The following is a 12880-nucleotide window of genomic DNA, read 5'->3' as shown; positions in this document are numbered from 1 at the left end:
ATTGAGAGCTGGCATTGGAGAACAGAGCGTTGAAGGCAGAGCAGTGAAGCGGGACGGTGTATGTGTGGCACTCAGGGAAGCCTGGGGCGGTCGGGATGTGTGGCATGTACAGTGTGGCCAGAGATCCCACTGCAGGGTTCAATAGGCGCCGACCATGCAGAGCCCTGTTGCTATTCAGAGAGCATAGGATTCACCTCTGTTCATTAGCAAAACACATACAGAATTAAACAGATGATGACATGATCAACTTAGTAACTTAGAAAAATCATTTTCATAGTGCTGTCGAGGATTAATTGAAGGAAGCAATATTGGAACCGGGGAGACAAATTGGGCGCAAGGGGTGATGAGGACCTAAGCAAAGATCGGTGCTGCAGAGATCATAAAGGGTGATGAATTTATGGGGTCCTGAGTACTGAGGAGGTCGGTTCGAGCGGATTTAGTAACTGTTTCAGTACTTAGGTGATGTTGCAGGGGGCACGTGGGCTAGGGTTGGAGAAGAGGTGAAATCAAGAATGACTTTGGTTATCCCTTGTGGATTGAGAAGCAATACTAGCAGATGGCATAGTAGCCTTCCAAATAATATATCTGACTTGTGATGTTGAAAGTTCCTTGTTGCTTATTAAGTCAATGGATTATTACCTACTTTTGTGTGACGATAGATGATGACACATGAGGAAGCATGGATCATATCTCTAATAAGTTTCAGATTTCGAGTAGAAAACTTAAGGACCTGGAGGCCTAGATTTCTATCCTTTTTTCTACCTGTAAGCCTTGTCTTTGGAAGAAAGAGGAAAGTGTGGATTGAACAGTTTACTATGTAACTGGAACAGAGGGAAGGTTTGTAAACTTTCCTACTCTGTCACATGATGCCCGTGTGGTGGACTCCTAACTACAACTGCAGTGAGAACGTAACTCGAGGACCACAGGAAGGGCTTCCTTGGCGGGACACCTGTCAACTCAGTGAAGAAGCAGCATCTGCAAGGAAAACTGAGGTAAAACTAAAACTGAATAGAATGGGAAACAGCTGCCAGAAAGGAAAGTAGACGAAAGTGAACTAGAATTCACAGAAGAACATAACAGAGAATCCATCTTATATGCCTCAATAACAAGTGGACTTAAAGTTTATTACAGAACATTTTGGAATAAGGTTGATTCATTCAGTATATGTTTGATGCCTTATTATGTGAATTGCACTATTCCACTAAATGCTGAGGAAGACCCCAAAATGAACTGAGATCTCTGCCCTCAAAACTTCAGAATCTTGTTCTTTTGTAACTTTTAAGAAGCTCAACCGATATGTATTGAGTAAATATGGAATAAACAAATTAACACATGACTCCAACGAGGAAGGAGAAGAATCAGCATCAGATGAAACCAGAGTAGTTAACTGAGATCAGATTATAGATGAATGTACATTAACAAAACAGAGAAAAGGGACACGCACTGAGCAATGCAAACAGCGGAAATTAGAACTGGTAAGAGCCGTGTCCACTAAATTTGAGCTCAGAAGGAGCTGACATAGTGGATAAATGTTAAGGGGAAAGGTTTTTTAGGGAAATGTTATGGAAAAAAGTTTAGAACAGGAACAACAAAGGTCAATTGTTTGGAACAGATCTTGTGGTATTAACTGGCTACCTTGAGAAATCATTTATTTATTCATTTATTCCATAGCAAATTGGTATACTCTTTTGTCTGGGGTATTTAATTTCTGGTTTTTTTTTTACATAAAGGAAAGGGTCTAATAGGAAGAAGTGAGCAAGCATCATTGAACTAGAATTGAAGACCAAAATAGGAATGGAAATAACGAGAGCATTCACCTGCTTTAAAACTCAGGTACTTGACAGGTGAATTCTGTTCCATGGAACTGAAAGAATTTGCATTTATCATTGAAGACCTAAGATCATGAAGAAAATTTCCATATAGAGATGTGTTGCTTGGAGATGGACAAGTGTCTAGCCTTTTAAAAAATGGATACAGGCTCCTGTCCCTGACTTTTACCTCTGGAAATTTCTGAAGTGGATTATTAAATAGATGTCTTGTGAACTCTCAGGAAGAGAAACACAGGCCCCTGAACCCAGCGTGCATTCAGTGGGAATGCTAACCTTGTTAGCAAGGTTTTTTTTTTTTTTTCTGTCTTAGCAGGATTGGTAGACCATTAAATGACAGGAATGCATAGGTTGTTGTATTGTTTGCAGATTTCAACAAGATTGTGCCATATTTCTCTAATATTCATATGGACATACGTGGTCTGGACTGTGGGACTTTTAAGTGGTCCATGGCTATCTGAGGATCTTTAGCCCAGGTAGCTAATAACTTGATAGCCTAGAGGGCACTTCCTTCTGAAAGCATAGAACTTATCCTGTTTGTCAGTGAATTTGCAAGTAACTCTGATCTTAGAGATATAATTAATACTCTGGATGACAGAAGTCAAGATTGAAAAGACTTTAGAAGAGTTAGTTCAGTTCAGTCACTCAGTCGTGTCCGATTCTTTACAACCGCGTGGACTGCAGCACGCCAGACTTCCTTGTCCATCACCAATTCCTGGAGCTTGCTCAAACTCATGTCCATCAAGTCAGTGATGCCATCCAACCATCTCATCTCCTGTCGTTCTCTTCTCCTCCTGCCTTCAGTCTTACCCAGCATCAGGGTCTTTTCCAATGAGTCAGTTCTTCACATCAGATAGCCAAAGTATTGGAGTTGCAGCTTCACCATCCGTCCTTCCAGTGAATATTCAGGACTGATTTCCTTTAGAATTGACTGGTTTGATCTCCTTGCAGAAGAGAATGGTCTAAAGCAAACAAGATGGGATTTAACAGAAATAAATATTATAAAGCAGAATTTAGATTTTTTTTTTTTTAATTACACAAGTATAGTACAAAAGGACAAGCCTAGACTTAGCAGGAGTCTGTTATTTCTGGTTTAAGTACATACGTGGACTCAGGGTTCTGGTTGGCTGCATACAGTGATGAGTCAGTGCTTTAGTGTGTGTGCCCCCCAAAGCCAGCACAGTCTTTGACTGTATAAATACAAGTATGGTATCTGGCTTGAGGGAGGTGCCATTCTCTGCATCCTTTGCTGGTCAGGGCACATTTTGAGGTTGTGTCTGGTTCTGCCCTTCTCCAGGGGATCTTCCTGACCCAGGGGACAAACCTGCATCTCTTGTGTCTCCTGCATTGGCAGGCAGCTTCTTCAGCACTGCACCACCTGGGAAGCCGTGCCCAAACCGCACCCCCCGCCCCATGCAGCCATACTTATCCAGGGCCTTCCTGTCTCAGCCATGGCGGCAGTCCTAGAAAAGACGTGAGGGGAATTTGGTTAATTGGCTTAGATGTGGTCCCTTAAAGCTTTCTCCCCTTACTCTTGAGATTTGATTCTGCTCTTTTGATGGAAAATGACCTTCTGCTAACCTTGAAGTGCCATCTTAAGCCCTAGTATTAAACTGTCTCATTTTTAGCCACCGCTTCCTTTCTCTGTGTGTAGCTATTTCAGACCAGGTTCCTTTGAGCACGGGCTGGCCGTGGACTCCCAGTGTAATGGGTGCCCTGGTCTCTGCATCCTCTGTCCGTCCATGTCTGGCACCGGAGGCTCTTACATGTCTCAGTGTCCATCTGCTGTTGTTTTTTCTCCTTTTATTGCCTGTTCTGGGCCCCTAGAACGTCTTCTCTGTGCTCTGAGTCCTTCAGAGATGGCCTGACAGAACAGATGTGGTCTGCCTTTTTTTCTTCTTTTCTTTGGGGAGAAGCTAGAAGGTAGAAGAAGATATCTAAATCAAATATCAGAACTGGAATAGTAGTAGAAAATAAAACCAGTGCTATTTGAGGCTCTTCTCCTCCATATTTATTTTAGCGTATTTACCTCATGCATCTTGTGTTACATCAACAATAACATTTGTATTTAGTAAATGATTTCTTATAAATAATTGTAAATAGTAAATAGTCCAAGGGATGTGTGGGTGTATCTCCACCTTGAAACTGGAGCTCCTAACTTAACAGTGGTTGCAGCAGATTCCAGAACCTGATGCTGGAGGAGCTATTATGGCACACTGGACCGCAGACACAGATTCCATTCCTTGTGCTTCAAGACACAGATTTCTCCTTAACCTCCCCGCCCCCAGGTTAAGAACAGAAGGAGGACATGTGGAGTGGAGAGAGGCGGGGAGCTAACGAGGCTTTCCAGGTGACTCAGGAAAGAATCCACCTGCCAGTGCAGGAGACGTGGGTTCAATCCCTGGGTCGGGAAGATCCCCTGGAGAAGGAATTGCAACCCACTCCAGTATTCTTGCCTGGAGGGTTCCATGGACCAAGGAACCTGGCAGGCTACAGTCCGTGGGGTTGCAAAGAGTTGGACACGACTTAGTGACTAAACAGCAACAACAAGGGAGCTGAGGATGGGGGTTGGTGTCGGTCACTTAACACTCACCCCGGAGCCTCATCTGCGGGCTTCCTGTGCTTCAGCCCAGGTTCAGGACCGAGGGAGTTCAGTGTCAGATAAAGGAGGGTGGTGTGCACGGAGCTTCACTCTGGAATAGAGGAAGGGGGAATGGGTTGAAGGAGAGAAGCGATGGCTGGATGAAGAAATCCCTGTGCTCTTCCTTGTTGACCAAGGCTGCTTCTGTGCAGTGTGTTGGGCAGACTGTACAGATCCCTGGAGCAGGCCGCTGATGACGTGTAGGGGGCATCGTGTGTAGTGAGAAAGCCTGCTTTCGAGAGGGGTCTCTGGCACACAGGTGGTTTGTACTGTCTGCGGGTGGGGCAGCAGTGGTGGTGGTGATTCTCTGGATTTGGACTTGATCGCTTTCCCCTACAGACAGGGATGCTCCTCACTTGTGTCGAGAGCCCAAACCTCAGCTGTTCTGTGAATAAAAGATTCCTGCCTGCGTCTTCTCCACAGGCTGCCTTCTCCTACGAAAGCAGACTCACCCCAGTGCCCAGGAGGCAGCCTCTTGTTTCATTAGAGGAGGAGGAGGAGGACCTGAAAAGGGAGGGAAGCGTCTGTGTGGTGTGGGTGCGGCTTGTCTGCTGCCTGTGGGGCATGGGGAAGAACAGGAGCACTGAACCTCGCAGCACCTCCTTCTGCAGTGCACCCCTCTCTTTAGAGCCAAAGTTGGTCTCATTTCAGCTGGTTTACACAAGTCCTGCCTCTCCCATTCCCAGGACTGACTCTTCTAGGCCCTTCTGTTTATTAGTCCTGTGCCTCAGGGCTTAGGGAGCTTACCGGCGCCTTTGTTTTGTTCAGCAGCTGATGTTTTGCTTGGTGACCTCAAATGTCTTTGTCAATTAGTTCTGCTAAGCTCTGACAATTTTATTTGACTCCCTGACTCATCCTCATCAGGGGCTTATTCCTGCTTTTTCATACTGTGATTTTTCTTCCCAACATCCACATTGAGAGTTTGATGGGTTACAGTCCAGTAGGTTTGTATAATTTGTATCTTGCCACATGTTAACATTTGTTCTGCATCCAGCATGTGTTCATGAGATGCTTGATCACCACGGGAGGGAGCAGAGGGGACCTCCTTTCCCAAATGCAGTTCGAGGTCCTATTCCCATTGAGTGAATTAAAGTAAAACAGGCCCACAAGGGGGCCGGGCGCCCAGGGCTGCTGTTGTCATGCTCAGTCGAGGAAGGGTTGAGTGGATGCTGAGGTCCCTGCAAAGAGTCGCCAGTGCTCCTGGCTCCAGAGGACAAACTGAAGGTCAAACTGAAGGGCAAGCCAGCCTGTTGTTTGCATCTGTGAGCGAGAGGCTGAGCTAGAGCTAATGCTGGCTGAAAGGGAAAGTGTTAGTCGCTCAGTCACGTCCAACTCTTCGTGACCCCACGGACCGTAGCCTGCCAGGCTCCTCTGTCCATGGGATTCTCCAGGCAAGAATGCTGAAGTGGGTGGCCATTCCCTTCTCCAGGGGATCTTCCCAGCCCAGGGATTGAGCCCTGTGTTTCCTGCACTGGCAGGCGGATTCTTTACCCCTGAACCACCTGCGAGCCCAGATGGTGACTGCTGTTCCGGGCCAGCTTTGTGCCGCTCTTGATCTCCATCGATGTTTGCCGTTGCTGCCCTGCCGTTACCTTTCAGACTTCCTATTCTTAGAATCATCTGTGAGCCCCGGGCCTGGGGGAGTGCAGCCCCCAAAGCTGGAATGCCTAGCGTGAGTGGAATGCAGACTGTCTGGCAGAGTGGAGGTTAAATAAAGTTTGCCTTGGCAGCCCCCTCCACTCTTGGATGGGCGACAGGCAGCTCAGGTCTGGAGTGATGGCACAGGCTGTGTGGTGCGGCACCAAATAAAGTCTTCTTTGTGTGAGTGACGTTGCCAGCAGTCCATTCATCCCCATCACGGCCATGCCATTCTCAACACAGGCCCCACGAAGGAGGCCTCTGCAGTGTCGGACCTCAGCAAATGACCACACCGCTCTGGAAACCTGCAGAGACAGGGAAAGAGCTTAGGTGGAAATACCTTGCAGGCCCTGCAGATTGCAGTACCTGCCCTCTCAGTTATTGACTCATTTGTGAAAGCAAGACGGAGGGGTACATTTTCACTGTAATAAGAGCAGTTGCCAGTCAGTCAACAGACATTTCACTGTGGGAAGATTTTGTGGCGGGGAACTCTTGCAGTGCTTACAATGTAGTTGGGAAAGGTGAGCTGTCAATACATGAGGCAGTAATTAATATTCCACACTGGAATACCAGTGCTTAGTCTGTGTTGTAGAAGGAGCACCGCAGGAGGCCTAAGGAGCGAGCATTTCTGGGTGGAATGCTCAGGAAGGACTTTGTGGAGGACGTGGGGTTTGACCAGGTTTTGCCAGAAGGACAGAGTTCTACTGCTGGCGAGGAGCAGGCCTGGTCTGTCAGGAGCGACGGGTGATGTCGGGAGTCTTCAGGACAGGTTGTGGGGGCGTGGATGGGTGGCCACAGGGAGGGGTTTGTGTAAAGTCCGCAGACCCTGCGCTGTGTACCCATCACCGAGGCGTCCTTGTGCTCCTCACTGGAGGACGGTGGGAAAGGTGCCACCTCCGTGGAGCCAGCAGCCCTCAGACGCTCTGTTCTCAGCCGCCAACACATAGACGCTCATACTCAGTGCACGACTGTAACCCTGTTGTCGCTCATCTTCAAGTTGTGGGAGCCCACGCCGTCGCCGGCCTGGCCTCACCTGGGGGAACTGGCGCTGACTCAGCATTGTTCTGTCCTCATTGCCTGGACGCCTTGCCCTGGCTCTGGGTCCGCCACACTGCCCTGACCCCTCTCTCTCCCCCCGCAGGTGGCTGGAGGTGCAGGTGGCTCATCTGACATGTCCACAGCGCTGGGTGCAATACCTCCGGCTCCTCCAGGAGTCCATCTGGCCGGATGGGGCTTTGCCCAAGTGTCCTCGGCCTGTGAGGACCCCGGAGCAGAAGGCAGCGGCTGAGAAACAGGCTCTGCAGAGCCTGATGGGTGTCTTACCAGGTGACTGCAGAGAGGCTGATGGTACCATAGCCTTCCTCCCCACCTCGCTTTCCTGCCATTATCCTACTCCCTTCCCCTGTTTTCAAAGGGCCTTATCTGCGGCAGGACTCAAAAAATGCATTCACCTGCCATTTCTGAGGCCAACAGGAAAGTGATTGGGACTTCTGGGGATGCTGAGGGAACGGGAAGCGTCCTCGGGGCAGGTGAGGACTCCAGCCCTGTGGACCAGGGAGGAGCATGACGCACCTGCAGAAGCCTAGCTTGGGAACCAGGGGCCAACAAGTAAAGTGCACGGTCCTCAGCTAGAAGCAAACTCTGAAGAGGGCTTCTTCTCTTTGTATGATTTTTTTCGGAGGACGGGGGAGGCAGTTTGCTGCCTGTGGTCATGCTGGGGGAAGGATGGTACAGTGGTGGACTCTTCCCCAGACCGTGTTCCTTACCCTTGTTAACCTCTGTTCTCCAGCCTACACCGTTGTGTCAGAAGCAGCGACAGCTTACAGAATTGTCTCCTGGGGCCCTTTCTTATTTAGATATCTAACTTAAGAAACATTTTTGTTGGCTTTTCCCTGTCTCCTGAGGATTTAGTTTGTCTGTGTGGTTCAGAGTTGGACCAGAAGTACCCAGTGTGAATAAGGACAGCAGACATCCTGAGGAGACGGTTGCCGCAGAGGCTAAGGCTTCGCGGTGAACTAAAACCATGTCCACCTTTCCTCTTCAGATGTCATTGTAGAAATCCTCGGGGAGAACAAATGCCGGCTGAGCTGGAGTCTGGTCTTGGAGTCGCTGCATCAGCCCCTCATCAACAGGTGGGCACGGCTGAGGCCGTCTCTGGTCTCAGGGGGTCCCGGGTTTCTGGGTGAACGGCTGTACTGAGAAGACTGGGACCGCAGTGTCTCCTGCCCTGGGCCCCGGATGCAGGTGCAACGACCGTCTCCCTGGCTTCTGAGCGGGGGTTAGTTGGTCGGGAGCTGGCGGGACCAGCCACTGTTTGCGTTGTGAAGAACTCGATGCAAGCCCCCGTGGGAGCTCCTGAGAAGGCCCTGACAGCCCTCAGCACAGAGAGGTCATGGTCCCCTGGCCAGTGCCCGGGGATGGAGAATTCCACTGGTGTTGAGAGCGCATTCCCTCCCCTCTCAGCCCTGCCCTGAGCACGTTGTGTTCATGAACTCTCACTCCTCACGTCCTGTGTCTGCCTCATCACAGGTGACCTGAAGGTTCCTAGTAAGTTGTTGCTACAGGGATTCCCCTTGCTCAGAGCTCTTCAGAGCAGTGCCGACATGCTAGATGTAAAGAAATAGGAAATTTCCTTGAATCCCGTCTCAAGTACCATTTCCATTTTCGTTGCAATCCTAGCCTTCCTTAGTTCAGCAGACTTTTATTTTACGGCTGAGACATTGCAGTCCACCGAGGATATCAGTAAAGGGCAATGGGGAGGTGAGATAAATGTCATCAACAGGATCTGGTGTCCCCCCAGCCAGACCTTCCCCCAAGTTGTTCTGTTCGTTTGTTTCAGGCATTTGATTTACTGCCTTTGGGACATCATCCTGGAATTGTTGGAGCTCAGTGCCTCTGCCGAAGAATCTGCCGTAACCAGCTCCACTGCAGACACCCCAGGAAGACGGGCATCTCCCCTTAGCCAGAGGCCATTGTCCCATTTCTTTGAGGGTTAGGAAGGGTGGATCACTCTGCCACCCAGAGACCAAGCAGAAGACCATACCCTCTGGAACAGGGCTTCACTCAGAAGGCCTGGGGTCTCAGTAGCACTGTCCCCCCTCCCCCACCGCCACACACACACACACACACACCCACACACACTTGGTCTGTAGCAGGCGATGGGCGTATGTGCACCATTGCACGCACGTCCATTTCCGTGCCTCCTTGTGATGTGTGGACTGTCGCTGGTGGGTGGATCCTGGTTCCTCTGGAAAAGGGAGCCATGGGGGAGGGGAATGAGCCCCCCTTTGCCCTCCTCCCTGACACTGTTTGCCGGGAGCCTGGCCTGTGCACACGTGCGCCTAACACCCCCCACCCTCCCCACTCCCACCCCAGGCTCCAGGGAAACTGGGAAAAGCACCACAGCTGAGTTTTCTTGGGGGAGAAGACAGTATTCTGAGTTCTCTCTTCCCACCAGGAAACACAGTTCATCCAGGAGCACTCTTGAAAGCCAGAGCGCAGGTCTCTCGAGCGTCCCCACAGCCCATGGAGGGAGACACTTCTCAAGGCTCTCTGTGCTCACCAGTGTTGCCCAGCATCCCGGCTTGCAGAGGGCGTGACTTCAGCTGCTGCCCTAGGAAGCTGCTTCCCTGAAGGGCAGACTGCCGAAGCTCCGGGGGGCCCACCCCACCCTTCCACCCTTTCCTGAGAGGGCTGCACTGCAGACTGTACCAGCCCCTCCCCAAGAGCGAGTGCATGCTGGCCTCTGTGGCCTACCCTGGCTTCCTTCACGCACCCAGCACGGCAGGTTCATTTCAGCCGTGACAAGTGAAGAACTGGACCTGCACTAGCCTAGAACATTCCTGCTTCTCCTGTCACCCTCCCCGCCCTTGCCCGTTCATTCTCAGCTTCCACTCTCCTTCGCTCATGGAGCCCGACAGCAGATGTTAGGTCCTGGGCAGAGTAAAAACGTGTGTCAGCGTGGTCTCTGGCTCTATGGGTTAGCATGCTTTAGGCTGAAATTACTAAGGACATTTATTTTTTTCCATCAAACCAGTCCCTGAGTAGGTGAGGCCCCGAGTTGGCAGATGCAGCACCTTGGACCTCATCGAGGGCCCAGATTCTTCCCATCTTTTTGTTTTGCCTTGTAAAAACATTAGCTCATCTTCAGACCACCAGCCTTCACAGTTGCTGCAGTTCAGGGCATCACATCCACATGTGATAATATCCTTGAAAGAATGGGGGCATCTCCCCCATGTTTTCTTTTTAAAAATGAGGGAACAGTTTCCCAGAAACCCTTCAAGAGTCCTCAGGACTCATTGGCCCAAACCACCTGCCCTGAGCCAATCCATGACATTGAGGATGCTTGAACACGATTGGCTTCTAGTAGTGTTTCCACCTGGGGAGGTTACTCGCCAGGAAGGTTAGATACCTGAGAAAATAGATGTTAGCAAGGAAGAAGCAGAGGTCAGGTGTTGACCAACAGTGTCTGTTGCAGGGGTCATTCTGCCAAAATACCACCAACGCCCCCCTGTGCTCAACTAAGTGACGTTTGCCAAATGTGCCACCTGAAGCTCTTCACATGCATCACCTTCCCTCACCCACACGTCAGCCCCGGGAGATGGTTCTGCTGTGTCCCCACTTCATGGGCACACGAGGCACAGAGAGGTGGGGATGGCCACAGGTGCTTGAGGAAATGGCAGAGCCCACACACACCGCCACTGTTCCAGCCCACACAAGAGGGCGGGTTCTCACCTGAGGAGCCTGTGGTCTGGCAGACTCCTGGTCAGGCCCGTGTGGCCACGCGGTGGTCTGCCGCAGCTACTCAGCTCTCCCACAGGGACCTGGGCAGCCGCAGCGCGTGCTCCTGCGATGGGCTGTGTCCCCCAGAGCCCTGTTCATGCGCCACGGCAGCTGCTGGGTTTAGTCTGGGAGTAGGCTGCAGACCCCATCCTAGTGAGTCAGAGCAGTGCTTGCTGAAGTCAAGTGTGTGCCAGAGTTACCTGGAGCCGGGGTAGAGACCTGGGGTGCTGTGTGTTCACAAGCTCCCAGGGGTAGCCAGCCTAGAGAGTCTAGGGGTTTGAACCCAGACAGCTCCACTTGGGTGCAGTTAACGCACCATTGAATATTAAAGGCACTTAATTGAGATTGTAATTCTATCTGAACTGACTCCTAAAGGATTTAACAAGAGAGCCTGTGGAAGCATGGGGAATTCAGATGCAACAGTGAACCATGGGTGAAGACCTGGAGTGGCCCCACCCGAAAGACACCTGTTTTACCCACTTCCCTGAAGTGCCCGGAGTGGTCGGGCTCGGGACAGGAGAAGGCGGTTGTGGGGCAGAGGGGCGGGGGGTGCAGTGGGGACGAGCTTCAGTTCCCTGGGAGGAAGAGCTCTGGGGACCTGTTTTCATGTATATGTAGTCTATGTAGCACTGCTGAACTGCACACTGAACAATGGTTATGATGCTGAATTTTATGTGTATTTTGCTGCAATGGAGAAATTTTAAAAATAAGCTGTGTGGCACTGGGCAAGCCCAGCATGCAGGGAGGGTATGGTGAGAGCTGAGGCTGGAGCCGCCTGGGCTGGGAGGGCGCGGTGTGCCTGGAACCTGGGGTCCATTACATCCGCATGGTGCGGGTCATGAAAGAATCCTGGGAGCGTTCATCAGCAGTCCTGGACCTTGATCACACACCCGAACAGCCCTGCCTGGTCCTGCCCCTGGAGACTTGACTCCCGCCTGCGTCATTCTGACCGCTTGAGTGCTCCCAGCCCATCCTCGCTTCCTGCTGCTGCTGCTGACATATGCAGTGGCTTCAGGGTCTCTGGAGTGTAGTGAACTTCAGGTGATAAAACCTCAGTCGGAATCCTCGCTCTGCCTCTTGGCAGAGGATGCAGATAAGTTGGGAAGGTCACCATCGCAGAGATAGATTTCTCTTAGTAAAGGGAACAGAAAGGTTACCGCCCTTTTGAGCACAGAAAGGGCTCAGGTGTAACAGCAGGCCCCGTGAATCACGTGGCCCTGCTGTGCCGTGTCAGCGGCGTGGCTTCCCCGCTCCCCTCTGCTGGGGGAGCGGAGATGCCAGGCTTGGGGAGCCCCCTCGGAACCTGCTTCTCATCTTCCTGTGCTCGGCAGGGTGTGTTTCCTTAGGATGAGTGAGGAAGGTGAGCCAGCCCTGCTAGATACAGATAAGAATGGGAACCTGGGAGGAAGGGAAACCGTGATGCTGTGGGCATAGGAGCCCAGCTGGGCAGGCTCTGCCATAACTTAGCACCTCTGTTTCCACCGGGAGAGTCAGAAATCACAGGGCAGTGTCCGCTGACACTGCCTTTGTGGACCAGAGAACAAACCCATTGCAGGGTGAATTCCAGACAGCAAACCTGCCTTAAGGGTGAGGGCGCGCTTCACACAAAATGATATCTCTCAGGAGACAGCCAGTGAGGGGAGGCACCCCAAACATCATGTCTAGACCCTCAGACTTGTCTGATACTCAGAATGCAAAGGCAGCAGTGTCTGGTTTAAAGGTGGGGGCAGAAAAACAAACCCAGAAGAATGTGTCCAGCCAGAAACAAATGTGGATCGTCACACCTTTTTCCTGCTGTGACCCAGCAGCAGGGTTGGAAGCAGGGCAAGCTAAGTGCGGTGGAGGAAGTGTGGGCACCAATAGTCACCCGGACCGACACTCTGCACTTGTCTCGGTCTCGCTGAGCCCTCCTGCCATGTCCCTCTTGCTTCTCACCTGTCTCTGGTCTGAAAGTACTTTTGAACTTGGCTTTTTTGGAAACGAAAACAAACAT

General features: G+C 51.0%; 1 protein-coding gene across 3 annotated transcripts in view; it reads left to right on the top strand.

The window, feature by feature from the left end:
- SNX19 (sorting nexin 19) overlaps positions 1-11555 on the top strand; it is a 34278-nt gene extending 22723 nt beyond the window's left edge. For 2 of the 3 annotated variants that reach the window (XM_020874668.2, XM_020874670.2), the window contains 4 exons: positions 7247-7431; positions 8150-8237; positions 8945-9096; positions 9563-11555. In XM_020874668.2, the coding sequence (XP_020730327.2) occupies positions 7247-7431; positions 8150-8237; positions 8945-9096; positions 9563-9738 (601 nt within the window). In that variant the 3' untranslated portion in view covers positions 9739-11555. Of the gene's footprint in view, positions 1-7246; positions 7432-8149; positions 8238-8944 lie in introns of all 3 variants that reach the window. The other variant, XM_070457421.1, reaches the window with a different exon arrangement.
- Positions 11556-12880: the final 1325 nt, after the last annotated feature.

The sequence above is a fragment of the Odocoileus virginianus genome, chromosome 28 (genome assembly GCF_023699985.2).
Source record: "Odocoileus virginianus isolate 20LAN1187 ecotype Illinois chromosome 28, Ovbor_1.2, whole genome shotgun sequence".
NCBI classification, from domain to species: domain Eukaryota; kingdom Metazoa; phylum Chordata; class Mammalia; order Artiodactyla; family Cervidae; genus Odocoileus; species Odocoileus virginianus.
This window is presented reverse-complemented; position numbering and strand designations above follow the sequence as displayed.